Below are 21,431 nucleotides of genomic sequence, written 5' to 3' on the forward strand. Positions count from 1 at the left end.
AGTATTATATATTTCTATTTCATTTATTTCTCTTCTTTATTATTTCTTTCCTTGCTTCTTTGGGTTTACTTTGCTATTCTTTTTCTCACTTTTTAAATGCCTGATAAATATTTTAATCTTCATCCTTTTTACATATTTCCTAATTTGTTCCCTGTTTTCTAATTTCCAATATATCAAGGGTTTGTTATTTTAAAAATTGATTTCTACTTTAAATGGTCCATAGGATATGAGTCTACCAAAATTTACTGAGACTTCCTTTAAGGACTAGGATGTGGTAAGTTTTATAAATATTCTTGTGAGATTAGTAAAAATAGATATTCTCAAGTTTGAGGTGAATTTCTATACATTTCCACTAAAATAAGCTTGTTAATTATGTTAAGTAAATTATTCTCTAACTTTATTATTTTCTGCTTTATCTAACACTTATATAAAGAAGTAATAAAGTCTCACATTAGGATACTATATTTGTCAACTTTTACCTGCAGTTCTTTAAATTTTTGCTTTATGAATTTTGAGATGATGTTTTCAGGTGCATAAAAATTTTTGTTATATTATCCTGCTAAAATGAACCTCTATTCTTTATAAATGGATCCTCTTTGTCCCAAACAAACCTTTATGACTGAAAAATCCATTTCATCTAATGTTACTATAGGTAAACAAATTTTAGTATAATTCATAGTCTCCTAGTATATCTGTACCCTTTTACTTTCAACTTTTCTCTACCACTTGCTCAAGTATATCTTATAAGTAACATGTACCTGGATTTTGCTTCTGCAACTAGTATGACAAACTTTCTCTCTGACCTATATACTTTACCATTTACTAACATCAAATTTAATTTTGCCATTTAATTTGGACTTACAATCAGATTAAATAGGCTCCTTAAACCATTCAATGTTTCTTTTTGTTCTCTCTTTTTTTTGCCTCCTTTTGGATTTTCTTTTTCCTCTAGCACATTAGTAAGTTGCACCTTTTGTCCATATATTTTTAGTGGTTATCCTAGAAATATAACACCCATACATAACTTATCAAAGACTAAAGCTAATCGAAATCTTTACAATGCTCACAAATGATACAAAGATTTTTAAACACATTAACTCCATCTAACCCCATCCAAATTACATGCTATTCCTATTAATTACTCTTAATTTTACTTACTTTTAAACCCATTATAATTTTACCATACATAATATTTATTTAATTCCATCTACATATTTACCACATTTTTTTCTTTCTACTCTTTCATGTAACTCAGACCTCCCGTATGTGACCTTCCTTCTGCATTTAGAATTGTACTTACTAAGGGTCTGCTAGTGGCAAATTCAGCTGTTTCTCTTAAAATATTTTTATTTCAATCTCATTCATGAAAAATAACTTTGCTGAGTACAAAATCATCTTAACAAATTGACGGTATCTATAGTTATCTTCTGAATTCCTTCCTAGAGTTCATTTGAAAGTAATGTCTTTTCCTTCTGGCTGATTTTAAGTTCCTCTGTATTTCATTTATGTTCTGAAGTTTTACTATGATTGTGTTGGTATGGAATTCTTTTATTTCTCCTGTTTGAGAAGTATTAGGCTTCTAGAATCTATAGATTAGGACCTTTTATCAATTGTAGATAATTTTAAGATATCATCTCTTCAAATACTTCTTCCATCTCATTCTCTCTCTTTTTCTAGAATTCCAATTAGTTACACTTAAACCTTTATAGTGCCATAATTTTTACCCCCTTTTTCATATTTTCCATGTCTTTTTCTCCCCGTTCTGGCTGAATTTCTTCAGATCTACTAGTTCAGAGGTTCTCAAACTTTAGTGTACATCAGAATCACCAGGAAAGCTTATTGAACACAAGTTGTTGGGCCCCAGCATAGAGTTTCTGATTCATAGGTAGGATGGGGCCTGAGAGTTTGCATTTCCAACATGTTACCAAAATGCTGCTACTCTGGGAACCACATTTGAAAACCATTGCTCCAACTTATTAATTCTCATTTTGGGTATGTCAAATCTGCTATTAAGGCCCATCCATTGACTTACTACTCTCAATTATTTAAAATTTTTACTAAAATATCTAGTTAATTCTATTTCAAATCTGTTGGTCATTCTTCATAGTTTCTTATGCCCTGATATAAACATGATCAATATGACCATTTTATATTTTGCCTAACAATTCCTAATCTGAGGTCTCTGTCATTCTTTTTTTGCAAGCCCATTCCCACTTATGGTTTATATCCTTGTATATTTTGTCATTTCTGAATATGAACGTCACATTTTCCATGGAAAAGTATTGAAAGTCCCTAATCTTCACTTTCTATTTTACCAACTGCTTTGGGAATTTCCCTTTTTCTTACTCAGACACTGGTAGCTTCATTAATAATCTCTGTACTTTTTACCCTCCTCCGTTAAACAAATTTGTATCATCCTCCTATAATTCTGTCTCTCATCAATTTTCCAATCATTTTTGCTTAAAGAGTGATATTGCTTCCACATTTCAAGAAATATATTTCTGAAAGAGTACACAAAGAAAGCACATAAAACAAAGAGCAAAGATAACCACCATTCAAAACTAAAAGAAATGGAAAAAATACGTAAACTTATACACACTTTTCTCTTTTGTTCACTGAGTCATAGATTTTATTGATGGTATTGATGGTATACGACTAATAAAATCCCTAAAACCTTGCCCTGTTTATGGAGGCATGGGATGGGAATTGTGTCAAAGGTAAGAGGTTCTAAGTGTTGGGTAAAGTAGGAGCAATGATTCCCTAACAACTGAAGGCTCCTCTCAAGCTTCCTTTTCTCCTTTTTCCCTGGTGATCCAGGGCTCGTACTTCTTAGAAATTATGCAAAAGACTCAGAGATCCACATCTATACACATCATAGTCAACGTACCCAAAGACAAAGAAAGAATCTCAAAAGCAGCAAGAAAATAACTCATCACATACAAGGGATCTTCAATAAGATTAACAGCTCATCAGAAACCATGAAGGCCAGCAGGCAATGAGATGACATATTCAAAGTGCTAATAGAAAAAAAAAAAGTCAACCAAGAATTTTATATCCAGGAAAACTATGCCTCAAAAATAAAAGTGAAATTAGAACATTATTAAATAAAAATCAGAGAAGTCATCACTAATAGACCTGTCTTATACGAAATACTGAATGGAGCACTTCAGGTTGAACTAAAGAACACTCAACAGTAACTGGAGTAAACACAAAGAAATAAAGACCACCAGTAACAGTAACCACATAGGTAAAGATGAAAGATAATACAAATATGGGACTTCCCTGGTGGTGCAGTGGTTAAGAATCTGCCTGCCAATGCAGGGGACATGGGTTCGAGCCCTGGTCCAGGAAGATCCCACATGCCACAGAGCAACTAAGCCCGTGTGCCACAACTACTGAGCCCATGCTCTAGAGCCCACGAGCCACAACTACTGAGCCCATGTGCCACAACTACTGAAGCCCGCGTGCTTAGAGCCCATGTTCCGCAACAAGAGAAGCCACTGCAATGAGACGCTCGTGCGCCACAATGAAGACTAGCTCTCGCTCGCCGCAACTAGAGAAAGCCCACACACAGCAACAAAGACCCAATGCAGCCAAAAATAAATAATAAATAAATAAATTTTTAAAAATATATTTTTAAAAAAGATATTACAAATATGTTTTTATTTGTAACTGTATTCTTCTCTATCTGATTTAAAAGACAACTACATAAAGGAAGGAAGGAAGGGTTATAAAATTGTGTTGAGGAGCTTAAGTGTATAAAGATACACTTTGTCTGACAACAATGGCATCAAGAAGAAGGAAAGGTAGGGAGGGTGGGAGGGAGATGCAAGAGAGAGGGGATATGAGGATATATGTATATGTATAGCTGATTCACTTCATTATAAAGCAGAAACTAACACACCATTGTAAAGCAATTATACTCCAATAAAGATGTGAAAAAAAAAGATAAGGCTTGGAATGGAGTAGAATGAGCCAATTTAAAAAAAAAAAAAGGAAAGGAATGGCATTATATTAAAGAAAAATTTTTGTATACTACTGAAATTAAATTGGTGTTAATCTGAACTCAGTTCTTTTAAATTAAAATATTAATTTCAATCTGCAAGGAAACCACAAACAAAATAATACAAAAATTACACTAAAAGAAGCAAGAGAATTAAAATGGAATGCTATATTTAACATCAAAGAAAAGGAATTAATGGAGAACCAGAGAAACAAAAAAGACATAAAATATACTTTTAAGAGATACATATATAGCAAAATGGCTGACAGAGATCCTACCTTAACAGGAATTACATTAAATGTAAATACAAGCAAAAGCTAGCAGAATTGAAGGGGTGGGAGGTAGGACGCAAATGTATGCTGTCTACATAGAGACACACTTTAGATTCAAAGACTACACTGAGGTTAAAACACAGAAAATTATACATCATGCAAACAGCAACTGAAAAGAACAAGAGTAGCAGTACTGTTAACAGACAAAATATATTTTAAGTCAAAAATTGTTACTAGAGACAAAGAAAGGATCTTTTATACCAATAAAGGGGTCAACTGATCAGTAAGACATAACAATTATAACCATATATGTACATAACTACAGACTCAAAACACAGGAAACAAAAACAGACAGAACTGAAGACAGAAACAAATAAATCAAAAATAATAACTGAAGACTTCAATACACTACTTCTAATAATAGAAAAACTGCACAAAAGCTCAACAAGGAAACAGAAAATAAAAAACACTATAAACCAGCTAGATCTAAGTCACATTGATAAAACTACCTGCCCCAAAACAGTATAACACACATTCTTCTCAAGCACATATGAAATATTCTCTAGCACAGACCACAGGTTAGGTCATGAAATAAGCCTCAATAAATTTAAAAGGATTGAAATAATACAAAATATGTTCTCTAACCGCAATGGAATTATATTAAAAATGAGTAGCAAAAGGAAATTTGGGAAATTCACAATTGTGTGGAAATTAAACAACATACCCCAAACTAACCAACGGATCAATGAACAAATCAAATGAGAAACTGAAAAATACTTTGAGATGAATAAAAATGAAAACACAATGTATAAAATTTAAGGACTGAAGCTAAAACAGTAATAAAAAGAAAATTTATAGTTGTAGTGTGTATATATTTAAAAAGAAGACACTATATTTAAATAACCTAAACTTCCACCTTCAAAAACTAGAAAATATAAGAGCAAACTGAACCCAAAGTAAACAGAAAGAAGGAAATAAAAAGATTAGAGGAGAGGGCTTCTCTGGTGGCACAGTGGTTGAGAGTCCGCCTGCCAATGCAGGGGACACGGGTTCGTGCCCCAGTCCGGGAAGATCCCACATGCCGCAGAGCAGCTAGGCCCGTGAGTCATGGCCACTGAGCCTGCGCGTCCGGAGCCTGTGCTCCGCAATGGGAGAGGCCACAACAGTGAGAGGCCCACGTACCGCAAAAAAAAAGATTAGAGGAGAAATAAATGGAGACCAGAAGCACAACAGAGAAAATCAACTAAACCAATAGCTGATCCTTTGACAAGATCAACAAGATTGATAAATGTTTAGCCAGAATGAAAATAAGAAGACTAAAATTACTGAAATAAAAAAATAAAAGAAACATCACTACTGACTTTATTAAAATGAAAAAGATTGTAAGGGAATACTATGAAGAACTGTATGCCAACACATTAGATTATCTTGATGAAATGGGCAAATTCTAGAAAGACACAAACTACCAGAACCGATGCAAAAACAATATTTTAAATATGAAATTAACCAATAACAAGGAAAGAGATTAAATTAGTAATCAAAAAATTACCCATAAAGAAAAGATGAGGATCAACTGGCTTCCTGGTGAATTCTACCACACTGAAAGAAGAATTAGCAACAATCCTTCACACACTCTCCAAAGTAATAGAAAATGGAAGAATGCATCCAACTAATTCTATTAGGCTAGTATCATCCTGATACCAAAATCAAACAGACATCAAAAGAAAACAAAAACCAAAGACCAGTAACACTCATGAATACAGAGATAAAAATCCTCAACAAAAAATTAGTAAACTGAAAAATCTAGCAAGATATGTAAAGGATTATACTCCATGACCATGTGAGATTTATCACAGGAATACAAGGTTGATTTAATATACCTGAAACCAATAAATATACTACATCACATTAACAGAATAAAGAACAAAAACCACAGGATCATCTCAACAGATGCAGAAAAAGCATTTCGCAAAATTCAACTTCCAAGTTAGTAAAATTTTGAAAGAATATGCTAAATACCCCTTCTTGATAAAAATAATCAACAAAGAATACAAAGGAACTTCCTCAAGCTAATAAAAGCAATTATGAAAAACCTGCAACTAACATCATACTTAATGGTTAAAGACTGAATGCCTTCCACCTAAGAACAGAATAAGACAAAAATGCCCACTCTCATAATATCTATTCAACATCGTACTGGCAGCCCTAGGCAGGGCAATTAAGCAAGAAAAAGAAATAAAAAGCATTAGATTGAAAAGGAAGAAGTAACCTCTATTAACTGATGTCATAATCATATACACAGAGAACTTCCCTGGTGGCACAGTGGTTAAGAATCCGCCTGCCAGTGCAGGGCACACAGGTTCGAGCCCTGGTCTGGGAAGATCCCACATGCCGCAGAGCAACTAAGCCTGGGTGCCACAACTACTGAGCCTGTGCTCTCGAGCCCGCGACCCACAACTACTGAAGCTTGTGAGCCTGGAGCCCGTGTTCCACAAGAAGAGAAGCCACCGCAATGAGAAAGCCATGCACTGCAACAAAGAGTAGCCCCTGCTCACCATAACTAGAGAAAGCCCACACGCAGCAATGAAAACCCAACACAGCCAAAAATAAATAAATAAATAAATTTATTTTTAAAAAATCATATATACAGAAAAATGCAAAAAAATGCACTAAAAACAGTAATAATTAAAAGAGTTCAGCAAAACTGCAGGATACAAGATCAATATACAAATTTCTATTGTATTTCTATAAACTAGCAATGAATAATATAAAAATGAAATTAAGGAAAGACCATTCACAACACCATCAAAAAGTATTAAATACTTTAGAATAAATTAAACAAGAGTTAAACAGTCTAAAAAACCACAAAATACTGTTGAAAGAAATTTAAAAACCCCAAATAAATTAAGACATCCATGTTCATGGATTGGAGATTTAATATAGTTAAGATGTAAGACTAAATCACAAAGAAATAGAAAATCTGAATAAACCTATAACTAATAAGGAGATTGAATCCCTAATCAAAAATCTCCTGAGAGAGTAAAGCCCTGGACCTAATGCCTTCAATGATGAATTCTACCTAACATTTAAAGAAAAACACTAGTCCTTCTCCAATTTTTCCAAAAACATGAAGAGGAGGAAACACATCCTAACTCATTCTAGGAGGCCAGCATATCCCTGATTTCAAAACTAGACAAAAACATTACAAGAAAAGAAAACTATAGACCAGTATCCCTTATGACCACAGATGTAAAAATCCCCAACAAAATACTAGCAAGCCAAATATATCAGCATATTAAAAGGATTAAATACCACGGCCAAATGGGATTTACTCCTGGGATATAAGGATGGTTCAACATATAAAAATTGATCAGTATAATAGACAATATTAACAGAATGATGGGGAGAAAAAACAACACGACCATCTCAATTGATAAAGAAAAAGCGTTTAACAGAATTTAACAACAACCTTTCATGATAAACACACTCAACAAACTAGAATTAGAAGGGAACCACCTCAACATAATAAATACCACATATGAAAAATCCAAAGTGAACATCAGGCTCAATGGTGAAAGACTAAAAGCTTTTCCTCTAAGATCAGGAACAAGGCAAAGGTGCCTGCTTTCACCCTTTCTATTCAACATAGTACTGGCACTATTAGGCAAGAGAAAAATTTTTAAATCAGCCAAATTGGGCTTCCCTAGTGGCGCAGTGATTAAGAATCCACCCGCCAATGCAGGGGACACTGGTTCAAGCCCTGGTCCGGGAAGATCCCACATGCCGTGGAGCAGCTAAGCCCGTGCACCACAACTACTAAGGCTGCGCTCTAGAGCCCAAGAGCCACAACTACTGAAGCCCGCGTGCCTAGAGCCTGTGCTCCACAACAAGAGAAGTGACCGCAATGAGAAGCCCGCACACCTCAATGAAGAGTAGACCCCCCTCACCGCAACTAGAGAAAACCTGCGTGCAGCAACGAAGACCCAATACAGTCAAAAATAAATAAATAAATTTATATTTTAAAAAAGCAACCGAATTGGAAAGGAAGAGGTAAAATTATCTCTGTTTGCAGATGATATGATATTATATGCAGAAAACCCTAACAATTACACACACACACACAAAACTGTTAGTAAAATGAATTCAGCAAAGTACCAGAACACAAAGTCAACACAAAAAAATCAGTTGAATGTCTATACACAAACAAACAATCTGAAAAGGAAATTACAAAAACAGTTCTATTTACAATAGCATCAAAAAAACCGAGACTACACAGGATTTAACTTAACCAAAGTGGTGAATGACTTGTACGGTGAAAATCACAAAACATTGCTGAAAGAAATTAAAGACATAAACAAATGGAAACACATCCCCTGTTCATGGATTGGAAAACTTAATACTGTTAAAATGTCAAAACTACCCAAAGTGATCTAGAGATTCAATGCAAGCCCTATTAAAATCCCAGTGACCGGGCTTCCCTGGTGGCGCAGTGGTTGAGAGTCCGCCTGCCGATGCAAGGGATGCGGATTCGTGCCCCGGTCCGGGAGGATCCCACATGCCCCAGAGCAGCTGGGCCTGTGAGCCATGACTGCTGAGCCTGCGCGTCCAGAGCCTGTGCTCCACAGTGGGAGAGGCCACAACAGTGAGAGGCCCGCATACCGCAAAAAAAAAAAAATCCCAGTGACCTTTTCTGCAGAAATAGAAAAACCCTTCCCCAAATTTATATGGAATCTCAAGAGACCTCAAATAGCTAAAACAATTTTGAAAAGAACAAGCTAGAGGACTCCCACTTCTTGATTTCAAAACTTACTATGGAGCTACAGTAATCAAAACAGCATGGCACTGGCATATAGACAGACACATAGACCAACTGCACAGAACAGAAAACCCAGAAATAAATTCACACATATAAAGTCAAATGATTTTTGACAAAGGTGCCAAGACCATACAATGGGGAAAGAACAGTCTTTTCAACAAATGGTGTTGGGAAAATGATATCCACATGCAAAGGATGAAGTTGCACCCTTATTTAACACTGTACACAAAAGGTAACTCAAAATCACAATCCTCAATGTAAAACCTCATAACTATAAAACTCTTAGAAGAAAACACAGGGCAAAAGCTTCACAACATTATTTGGCAATGATTTCTTAGATATGACACTAAATACAGGCAAGGCAACAAAAGAAAAAATAGACAAACTGGACTTCATGAAAATTAAAAATGTGTGTGCATCTATAGTACTGCTAGATAGTGTCAATGGTGTAAAAAGATAATACACAGAATGGCGGAAAGTATTTGCAAATCATATATCTGATAAGGGATTAATATCCAGAGTATACAGAGAACTCTTAAAACATAACAACAAAAAAATAACCAATTCAAAAATGAGAGAAGGATTTGAAAAGACATTCTCCAAAGATAGACAAATGGCCAAAAAGCAGATGAAAAGACGCTCAACATCAGTAATCATAGAGAAATGCAAACAAGACCACAATGAGATCCACCTAACCCGCCTTAGGATGGCTACTAGCAAAAAAACAGAAACTAATAAGTGTTGGTGAGAATGTGGAGAAGCTGGAACCCTTGTGCACAGTTGGTGGGAATATAAAATGGTACACCTGCTGTGGAAAACAGTACAGTGGTTCTTCAAAAAATTAAAAATAGAATTACCATATGATCCAGCAATTCCACTTCTGAGTATATACTTAAAAGAATTGAAAGCAGAGTCTCAAAGAGATAACTTGTATACCCACATTCACAGTTGCCCATTCACAATACCTAAAATGTGGAAGTAGCCCAAGTATTCATTGGTGGATGAATGGATAAACAAAATATGGTATATACATACAATCAAATATTATTCAGCCTTATAAAAGAAATTCTGGGAAGTAAGATCCTGCAAGCTGTGTGGGGGTAAAAAAAAAAAGGAAGGAAGGAAATTTTGACTTAGGTCACAACATGGATGAACCTCAAGAACATTATGGTAAGTTAAAAAAGCCAGTGCTTCCCTGGTGGCGCAGTGGTTGAGAGTCCGCCTGCCGATGCAAGGGACACGGGTTCGTGCCCCAGTCCGAGAAGATCCCATATGCCGCGGAGCGGCTAGGCCCGTGAGCCATGGCCGCTGAGCCTGCGCGTCCAGAGCCTGTGCTCCGCAACGGGAGAGGCCACAACAGTGAGAGGCCCGTGTACCACAAAAAAAATAAATAAATAAAATTAAAAAGCCAGACACAAAAGATAAATATTGTATGATTTCACTTTTATGAGGTACCTAAAGTAGTCGAAATCATAGAAACAGAGAGTAGAATATGGGTGCCAGGGGCATAGGGGAGAGGGAATAGTGAATAGGTATAGAGTTTCAGTTTTGCAAGATGAAAAGAGTTCTGGAAATTGATGGTGGTGATGGTTACACAACAATATGAATGTACTTAACATCACTGAACTATACACTAAAAATGCTTAAAAATGATAAATTTTATGTTATGTGTATGTTACCATTACAAAAAATTGAAAAAAAATTAAGATGGTAATATTAAACCGATCTACAGATTCTATATAATCTCCATCAAAATCTCAACTGCCTTTTGGCAGAAACTGAGCAGCTGATCCTAAAATTCACATTGAAATACAAAGGACCTAGTATAACCAAAACAATCTTGGAAAAGAAAAACAAATTTGAAGAACTCATACTTCTCGATTTCCAAACTTCCACAGAGCTACAATTATCAAGTGATACTAACATAAGGATAGGCACATAGAACAATGGAATAGAATAGATAATCCCAAAAAGAGACCCACACGAATATGCCCATTTTTGACAAAGGTGCAAAAGCAATTCCCAGGAAAAATAATCATGTCAACAAATGGTGCTGGGAGCCATTGGACACTCATAAAGCAGAAGAAAAAAAAAAGACCTTCAATCAAAATCTAACACCTTATACAAAAGATAATTCAAAATGGATCATGAACTTAAATGTAAAACTATAACTATACACACATGACTTTGCTAATGAAAGGAAGTGAGGTTATTCTTAAGTTTTTAAATGTGCTTTCTATGAAACACTGACTTAAAAGCAATACTTTGAACATACTGGTTATGTAATAACTGGAAATTAAAATAAGATATCTGTTCTGAAGAATAAAAGAACACATTGAATAATACAAGTTCTATGGAAGACAAATTAATCTTGAAACAAATTATTATTTTAACTACTTACACAATAGGCTGTGCTGGCTGGTGGGTGACAGGAGCTGTAACATAAGCTGCAGGCTGTACTCCCATCATTCCTGAACCATCTTAAAAGAAAACCAGCACATTTGTTTCAGAGTACCCACTTAATAACACTTTATCTCTAAAGGAAAAGTCACATACTGAAAATGTTTCCTAAGGAAAAAAATCCAATTTCCTTCTGAGTTAGGAGTTAGCAGAGAATAAGGCCAGAAAACATAAAATATTTCTTAAATCTAGATAAAAAGGAAATAACTATGAATTATAACTGAGTTTTAAAATACAGTATTTATTAAATCAATATATATATAATACTGGAATTAAGTAAAGCTGAGCTTTTTCTCATTTATATATTTTTGCTTGCACAAAAACCAATTTTCCTGATTGAACCACTGGAAAATAATGTTTACCCCACAGATAACTTACAGTAAGCAAGACTAGGATCCAACGTATTCCTGGCCCCATAAAAATAGTATGCATCATCGTAAGGAGTTCGATAGTTGGTAGCCAAAGGTGGTAGTAGGGGAGGTGGAGGCAGAGGTGCAATGCTGTATCAAAAGACAATTGGGAAATTCTTCTCATATTCCACTGCAAATTTTTTAAAAATCAAGATATTATTTTCTTACAAAAATCTTACTGAAAATCTAATTGCTGCTTTAGGAAAAGCCACCATCTTGCTTCAATCTCTTATCAAAAATTGTAACTCAAAAAGCAAAAAACATAAAATTTCATAATTTAAGGTACAACACTTATTCAATCAATTAACATCTAATTCGTCACTATCTGCCAGTATTGGCCAAACATGGTCTCTGTCCCTCAGGAATAATACAAAAATAAACAGCCATTACAGCAGAGTACAGTAAATGAAACAATACAAGTAGACACAGGATGCTACAGGAACATGGAGCAGGAACATTTAAATCACATAGGGAAGAGGAGGAAAGTATAAGGAAGGCTTTCTAGGAAAGGCAATGCTTCAGCCACACTACTAGAGTGAGTTAGTCACAGAGAAGAAAGATACAACATCAAGAAAAGGCAAAGAGGTACAAAATGAGATTATAATTGGTTCCATTTGACTGGGAGAAAGATGTAGTTTTTTAACCCTAAAAATGTATTGCTCTTTCAAAGGAATTAAACTATAATGTGAAAAAGGAACTATTTAAATATCAACAGTAAACTTCTGAGTTCATTTTCAGCATTTCATAAAGTTAAAACTTCTAAAAACCTCTACATCAGCACTTCATTAATGATTAGGAAGTATCTCTGTATTTCCACCAAGGCAATATTTTCCATTAGTTAAAATGTAAAAGGCAAATTCCCTTAGATGAACAGAAAGAAAAAGGAGGCATCCTAGAAAATGTTTTCACTTTTGAGTGTATATATTAGGTTCTCCCTTGTATACTTCAAAATAATTGTGAAGAGCTGAGAAGGCATTAAAGTTCTCTTCAGTCATGAATATTTTTCATATTTACTAATCATTCAACGTGTCTAACGTTACTATCCTCACTCCATAGATAAACAAAGCAGTTGAAAAATTACTATAAAAGGGAACCGTCAATATCATTAAATCTTAAATTTTTATAGAGATTGATATAAAATTTAATCCTCACAACAACCCTATAACTGTAGATTAAAAAACATATATATATATATACACACATATATAAATATCTGTTACTATTCTACCTTTTACAAATGAGAAAACTGAAGTTCAATACAAGTGTGGTCTGCCCAAATTCCAGGCAGTGAAGCCAACCATTTTAATCCCTAAATCAATGCTAAAATCATCATACCATCCTTTGTAATTCCAATCCCACCTAGTCCTTTGAGTCAGGAAGCCATTAGATGAAACAAACAAAACACCTGATAAATACAGTAAACATGGTCCTACAATTCGTTAGCAGTAAATAAAAGATAATACCAAGTCCTAAAGGAACGTATAGCCCAGAAAATAATGTTAAAAAGGAAAAGCACCTGATTAAATGCAATCCTACAATTAATACATTAATAGTACGCAAAAATAAGAGAAAATCCTACTAAGAGAAGAAAGTATAGACCAGAAAATACCAATGTTAACAGGATTTTCTTTATGTTTAGTCCAGTATAGCAGAATGCTTTTTACCTATGGAAGTCAAATCTTTACCCTAATACCTAAATACAGTTTTTATAATCTCAACACTTTATTTCAGGTATTTGAGTTGCATAGCCTGTAAGTAATCACAGAGAAAGAGTTGAAGGAAACAGAAACTAAAATAAAGTAATATATATAAAACAGTCACATTAGAAACTTTTTCTACATTAACTGAAGAAAATATTCAATGTTTGCCAAGTGGAAATTACAAAATTGAAAATGGCTAGGTTTTATATGTTAAACAGATATTCCAAAATACGACCTAAAACTAAAATAATAAATATACTTAGTCATGCATTTTAAAAATACTGAAGCATCTTTAAACAGCAAAAGACTGTTATAAGGATTTCCCTTGTTTTTATAATAACTGAGAAAAGATCAACAATGAAAACAAATTTCAATAGATATTATTTGACAAAAGCCTTTAACTGCACAAAAATCTCTGAAGGATAACATTACCTGCTTCAGCAAATCCTTCTGAATATACAATATAATGATACCTTACCTAATTCCCAAACACAAAACATTTTAAACAAGCACCTGGGAGGCACCATTTCACCAAGGGTGCTGCTGAGTCCATTGTGCAAATCTTCATTTTGAGATGGGATGGAGTAAACTGATGGGATGGGTGGGACAGATGGGGCAGACAAAGGAGGGAGAGGTGTCTGGAAAGCTACTCTGGGTCTTTCAGGTGGTATCGTCTCTTCGAAGTATCTTGGTGTCACACTAAACTGCTTTAGTCTATCAGGCTAAAATAAAGAAAAAAATCTGTTTGTTGCATGTAATCATAAATTTACAGGTGGAAGGGATCTCCAAAGACCCTCTATCCCAGACTGCCAGCAGGCACTTAAGTTATACATAGAATAACAGAATTTTACAGCTATAACTAAGAGATTTTAAAGATCCAATTCTTATTTTATAAAAGAGGTAATTGAGACGCTATGAAAGTACATAAATCACCTAAGGTCTCACCATTCATAAATAATCAAGCAAAGACTAGAGCCAGATATTAATTCTAAATATAAAGCTCTATTATACTGGGGGCTTCCCTGGTGGCACAGTGGTTGAGACTCCACCTGCCGATGCAGGGGACACGGGTTCGTGCCCCGGTCCAGGAAGATCCCACATGCCGCGGAGCAGCTAGGCCCATGAGCCACAACTACTGAGCCTGTGCGTCCAGAGCCTGTGCTCTGCAACAGGAGAGGTCACAACAGTGAGAGGTCCGCGTACCGCAAAAACAAAACAAACAAAAAAAAACTCTATTATACTACAAGACTATGCTGCTTCACTACCAATTGCCATCAAAGTATTCTAACATCAAAGTATTCTCTAGATCAGTGTGAGCACAGGTTTTCTGTAAAGAGCCGGCTAGTAAATATATCAGGCTTTGCAGGCCATGTGGTCTCGTCACAACTACTAAAGTAGACCAAAACAATATGTAAGCAAATGAACGAGGGAGTGCTGCAATAAAACTTTACAAAAATAGGCAGCAAGTGGATTTGGCCACAGGCTACAGTTTGCTTACTCTCGCTCCAAAACATCATTTATGTGTCCTTTTCTAAGATGTGTACATCAAAAGTAAACCCAAAAGTAATGGTCTACATATTATATCTAATATTTTTATTTATTTATTCTCATAAAGCAACTTGACACTCCAAAGGTTGTTTCATTTAAATATAAATAAGAAGGTCCATCAAACACTAAGGTAACTATAAATGCAAAGTTTAACATGCCACCATATTACATTAAAAAGTTCAAGATTTGAAAAGGAAATTTCTGATTGTCAAAACTATTTCAAAGGTATTTATTGACAGAGGAAAATATATTCAGTTTTGGAATTCATCCTTTTTTCCCCAGCATGTTTAATTTCTCAGGAATGATTTCTCAGATTAATCTAAAAGTTTTACTCTATGAGCAGTCAAAAAGCACACTGGGAGTGATGCTGGTGCAGTATTAAACTTTTTAAAATGAATAATCCACAGGATATATACTTAGCATAAGAAAAAGTAAGACAAAAGTTGCCTACAGCTGAGTAATTTTAAATTGCTATATTCTTTTTAAGAATGAACTTTTTAATGAAATTAAAGTTTCTTAATCATTAAAGATGAAACAAAAACTTGCCTTAGCAAATAAATTCTACACACCCAGCTAAAAAAAAAGTATCCTTTGAGAAGAGTAATAAATTATTACCTTCTCCTTACTCAACTGCGATGATATGTGTAATTCATTCCAATTATGAAAATTGAAGAATTAAAGTAAAAATAAGGTTATTACCTCTAGATTTACATTAAGTAAAAACTACTAAAATGCTTAGAGCCTAGAATTAAAGATTTCAGTTCCTTTGGAAATTCCTCTAATATAAGAAAAATGGTCATGATACAATGAAAAAAATTATTAACATCCATTGTAAATTAAACTAAAACAGTGCATGTAAATAAAGTGGAAAGGAATAATTTACAAGAAACTTTAAAAACGCACACATGAAAAAGGAAAAATTATCTTAGAGAAGTAAACAAGTAAGAGTTAGGACTTAATGTTTTATGAGAACTGAATTTAGTTTATTACTGTTCAAACTGGTCTACTCATACATTTTCCTCAATATGTTCTATCTCCACCTGCCACTACATTTGAGGCTTATTTGAATGAAAGATTAAACATTAAAAGACGGCAGGAACCCTTACCGATTTCTCAGGGTCTTGTGCTCCAGAAGCTGCAACCCTGAGATCCAAATCTTTTTCTCTAAACAAAATTAAAGTTTTATATATTAAAAAGTTATAATAAACACTATCATTACTGAAACAGCCTTACACACAAAGTCCATGTAATAACATCTCCAAAAACAAATAATTCCTTTAACTGACAATAAAGTCTTAAATAATTCTGAAAACTAAATTTTCCAATTTGGTGCAAAGTAAACTAATATTCACATGTAAACTGCCCTGGAATAAATATCTCTAAACCAGTGCCTGGGATACTTCAAAGTCTAAGGAATTCACACAGAATAAAGTAGAGAAGTAAAACAAAATCTTTACTTAGTGAAACAAATAAAAAACTTTTTTTAAGGTTCATGTATATCTTAAGCTCACAAAAAGGAGGGTAAAAAAAATGAAAAATTAATACAATACTTTCCAATAAGAGTTTTTAAGAAAATGATGTTAAAGATGGCTAATATCAGACAGTAGATATTGGCTTCCTCTTAGAGAGAAAAAAAAACAAAACTAAAAGATGACAGGTCTCAAATTATCTTAGAACCAAGATATCTATCCCTAATTTTAAACTGGAATTAATATTTCACAGGTATTTCTACATGAAAGATTACAAACTCTGAGGCTTGTATACAATATAAATATCTGTGGATCTATGATTATTTTTATACAGCATGTATACGTGTGCTTACCATTTCATTGTTAAAAGACAAAATACTTTTATTTTATATTTGCTACTATATATGGGATAATACAGTGGGCATGTAGACAGCATTAAATGCTACCCTAAAATTGAAGAAATTAATGAAAGTATGTACAAGGCCTGTTATAGGATGAACACATAGTCTCCTTTGTTACCTATGATAAAGAAAATGAACACCCACATGGTATCTGTTTTATTACCCTGGCTGATTTACAATGTGGAGACTGAAATAGAATGATTTACAAATACTGAATCATATTAGGAAAAATATCCCCTTATTTTACCATGTAATAGTCACTACTATGTCATTTTAAACAAATGCATTTAAATTCAAAACATCTTTTTAAAATGCAAACCTTTCATTACCGTCTCTTGTTCTTCTGTTGTTCAGCCATTTGTTCCAATAGTTCTTGTCTATATTTCTCTTTCCTTCTCTGAATAAGTTCTCGATCTTCACCTCCTAGAAAGTGGTAAGAAAAAAATGCAGTCTTAACTCTTAAGCAACACATGTAACTGGAAAGTCAATTTTTTAATCTCCAGTTTTAATTATATCAAAGAGTATAATTACTACATATGCAGCAAATATAGAAGGTAAATCATATGTATCATTACCTATTCAACTAGTTTCATAATTTTTGAATAACTACTATGTGTCAAACCCAAGACACATTAATCCTTCCCAAACTTCTAAATAAGAGAATATTCTAACTCCTATCCCCATTTTCCAAAGATCAGGATATCTCCACTAACACCTCCCACAAGCCCCTTAACTTTAACAAGTGTGTTCAAAATGAACATCTCAAAAGCAATTGCCCTTCTTTGTTTTCTGTTACTGGCCAAATAATTGAGCCTCAAAACCCCACTGTAACTTTTATGGCTCATGCTTTCTTATTTACTTCATGTGAGGACCCTCTTCTCTATTCTCATGGCCATCAGCCTTGGATAGGAACTCTCTATATTTTACCTGAATTGCAGCAATAACCTTTTAACTAGTCTCTGGAACTCCTCCCCCCCACCTACTCCAATACAACCAGCACACTTATGTAAGACTAACTATCTTAAAATACAACACTAATCATGATGACACATTGCTCAAAAAACTTCAATAGTTACCTCAATTCTACAGAAAAAAATATATAAACCTCTGGTTCTGGTATCACTTACATGAAAATCCAGTCATGCAAGCACCTTAGATCCACAGAAAAATTATTATTATTGCATGTTAATCACATAAAATAACCTCTTAATCTAGATATGCAAAATCCGGAACATTACAGAAATCACAGGGATATCAAAAATGCAACCAAGCCAGAAATTTCTCTACTACCTTAATTATTAGTCTCCCAACCATCAGTTGGACACACAGCATCTGAATTTGCCCATTAAGGACAGATGTCAGCAACAGTGAAGCTCCCAAAGGGTAACATAAATTACATTAAGGTTAATAATAATGTTTTACAATCAAAGTAGATATATCCATTCTGCTTCTGATCATGATGGAGTTAACAAACACAAAACTCAGCCTCCCTCCATTAAAAAAATAATAATAAAATTAGGCAAAATATATGAAATAACTGTTTTTCAGACACTGGACAACAGGTAGCACACAACTGTAATACCTGAGAGAAGTTAAATAAATGAGGTGAGCCCTTCAGGCACCCGTTTCTGCCTGCATGCAATCTCCATGGATACAGGGAGGGAAAAATCCAAACAAAGCTGGGATACTATGTTAAACTGAGCAGATAAAGATCAAAATTCAGGGGCTTCCCTGGTGGCGCAGTGGTTCAGAGTCCGCCTGCTGATGCAGGGGACACGGGTTCGTACCCCGGTCTGGGAAGATCCCACATGCCGCGGAGCGGCTGGGCCCGTGAGGCATGGTCGCTGACCCTGCGCATCCGGAGCCTGTGCTCCGCAATGGGAGAGGCCACAACGAGAGGCCTGCGTACCGCAATAAAAAAAAAAAAAAAGATCAAAATTCAGGAAAGCTAAAATGACTAGAAGTTTAGGGCAAAGATTCAAAAAGAAGCGTAAAAAGGGCTTTAGAAATCTGTAAAGGCATTCCTTCAGACTTTACTGTGTACTAGTCTGTGTATGCAGAGTGAAATTCCATTAGGCTGGGCAAAAAATTACGGAGGACACATAAACTGAATTCTCAGACCTCCTCAAACAAAGTAGAGAGAAATTTAAGCTCCAGCCAGCTAGTCTGGAGTTCTCAGTGATCCTCTAAGGGTATTCAGGGAAGAGCCCGAGAAAGGTCACTCTGTAGCAGGAAGGCTGAACAATCTTCCTAGAGCGAAGGCTACTCTAGATGTCCCAGCTAAGTTTAAATTTAAAATAAGGCCTCTGAAAGACTGGTCCTTAAGTAACAGAAAAACATGACTGTGGTAGGCAAAATTCTAAGACAGATCCTATGTTCCCTGCCTTCTAGCGCTGACTCCCTGTATAAACCTTCCCCGAGTGTGGGCAGGACCTATGACTTGCATCTAGCCAATGACTATGGCAAAGGTGAAAGAAATCTGCAGAGGTATGTAATTAAGGCCCAAATCAATTTCGAATTAATCGAAAGGGAGATTATCTTGGGTGGGTCTGATATAATCAGATAAAAGCCCTCACTGAGTTTAGAGATTCTCCTTGCTGGCATGATAGAATAAGCAGCCTTAGTGAAGAAGCCCATGTGGCAAGAAACAGCAGATGGCCTCCAGGAACTGAGGGCAGTCTCCAGCAGATCCAGTAAGAAACCAGGGCCCTTAGTTATACAGCCACAAGGAAATGAATTTAGTGAAAAATATGAAGGGGCTTCTTCCCTCATAAGCCTCCAGATGAAAAACAGCCTGGCTGACACCCTGACTATAGCCTTATGAGATCCTGAGCAAAGGACCCAACAAAATTCATGACCCACAGAAATTCAGATAATGTGTGACGTTTTGAGTCACTAAATTTGTGCTAATCTGTGATGCAGCAATAGAAACCCAATACAGTGATTAGAAAAGTTAATCAATTGAAAGAAAAATCACATAAACAACAGAGATGACGTAACAACAAAGATGTTAAAACAGCTATCCTAACTATGCCCAAATATTTAAATGAAAATAGTAATATAATGAGGAGGAAATGGAAACTATTATAAAGAACTAAATGGGGAGTCCTACTTCTGCTTAGAAACTAGAAAGCCGCAAGAGAACATTGCTCATACCCCACAATGGAAAAAAGCTCAATCATCTACAAAATCAAAACTTTTAAAAAGCCCATCAGAGAGCTGAGGTTACAAGCAACCATGTAAACTAAATTCCAAAGGGTATAAAAACCAATCCACAGAAAGATGGGACAACCCAAGGGTTTTACCTTTACCAGAGTACAGAGAAATAGGCAGCTACCTTAGAAGTAGGTAAAAAGAAAATAACTGAAACGCTAATGAATTCTTAAAGGCTTTCTGTGGATTGGAATAGCAATGCAGAAGGGGAATCTGCACTCACTTGCTGCCCCTACCAGATGTTTATGAGACCGAAGATGGGGCAACACAAGACACCTAAAAGACACCATTCTGAGGCAAAACAAACAAACAAACCAACAGAAAACAACGCCCACATTCCAGACTCTTCTCTCATATAAAGTAATCTATTGGTTGAAGGGCAGAAAACCTTGGACCCAGCATTCTGCACTCATACAAAGGTCTGCTACTGTTAGGGGAAGAGCAGGAAATTCTCACATATAAGATCCTCCACAGGGCTTCCCTGGTGGTGCAGTGGTTAAGAATCCGCCTGCCAAAGCAAGGGACACGGGTTTGAGCCCTGGCCTGGGAAGATCCCACATGCTGAGGAGCAACTAAGCCCGTGCACCACAACTACTGAGCCTGCGCTCTAGAGCCCGCGAGCCACAACTACTGAAGCCCACGTGCCACAACTACTGAAGCCTGAGTGCCTAGAGCCCATGCTCCGCAACAAGAGAAGCCACCGCAATGAGAAACCAGCACACCACAACAAAGAGTAGCCCCCACTCACTGCAACTAGAGAAAGCCTGTGCGAAGCAACAAAGACCCAACACAGCCAAAAAATAAATAAATAAATTTATAAAAAAATAGATCCTCCACAGGCATAAAGGAGAGTTTGGCTACCACTCTGAGGAGGGGCAGGAACACTGATACTCATTTCTGAGAACCAAATGCACAGGGCCAGCTTTGCTACAGCAATCTACTGCTGAGGAAGGAAAAGTGTGGCAAGAGAGACACCCTCTTCTGTCAGGGGCTGGCAGGTCTTGCTAAAAACTGAGGAAGGTGCAGGAACACTGAGAAAATCTCTCCAGGCCCCACAGTCAGAGAATTTAACACTTCTCTCTAAACAACTGGTAGAAAAACAGTTAAAAGTCATTAAATATGTACAAGACATGAACATC

General features: G+C 35.5%; 1 protein-coding gene across 7 annotated transcripts in view; it reads right to left on the reverse strand.

Annotated features, from left to right (window-relative positions):
- The window catches only part of CSPP1 (centrosome and spindle pole associated protein 1), a 199,374-nt gene that overhangs the window by 57,309 nt on the left and 120,634 nt on the right, over positions 1 to 21,431 (reverse strand). For 5 of the 7 annotated variants that reach the window (XM_022595255.3, XM_089899054.1, XM_022595257.3 and 2 more), the window contains 5 exons: positions 17,409 to 17,502; positions 16,316 to 16,373; positions 14,175 to 14,383; positions 11,930 to 12,051; positions 11,493 to 11,571 (listed from right to left, as the gene is read on the reverse strand). In XM_022595255.3, the coding sequence (XP_022450963.2) occupies positions 11,493 to 11,571; positions 11,930 to 12,051; positions 14,175 to 14,383; positions 16,316 to 16,373; positions 17,409 to 17,502 (562 nt within the window). The remainder of the gene's footprint in view (positions 1 to 11,492; positions 11,572 to 11,929; positions 12,052 to 14,174; positions 14,384 to 16,315; positions 16,374 to 17,408; positions 17,503 to 21,431) is intronic. The other 2 variants (XM_089899055.1, XM_022595259.3) reach the window with 1 other exon arrangement.

Source organism: Delphinapterus leucas, chromosome 17, assembly GCF_059928025.1.
Source record: "Delphinapterus leucas isolate spDelLeu-1000000601 "Yukka" chromosome 17, BTC_Dleu_Yukka2, whole genome shotgun sequence".
Classification (NCBI taxonomy): domain Eukaryota; kingdom Metazoa; phylum Chordata; class Mammalia; order Artiodactyla; family Monodontidae; genus Delphinapterus; species Delphinapterus leucas.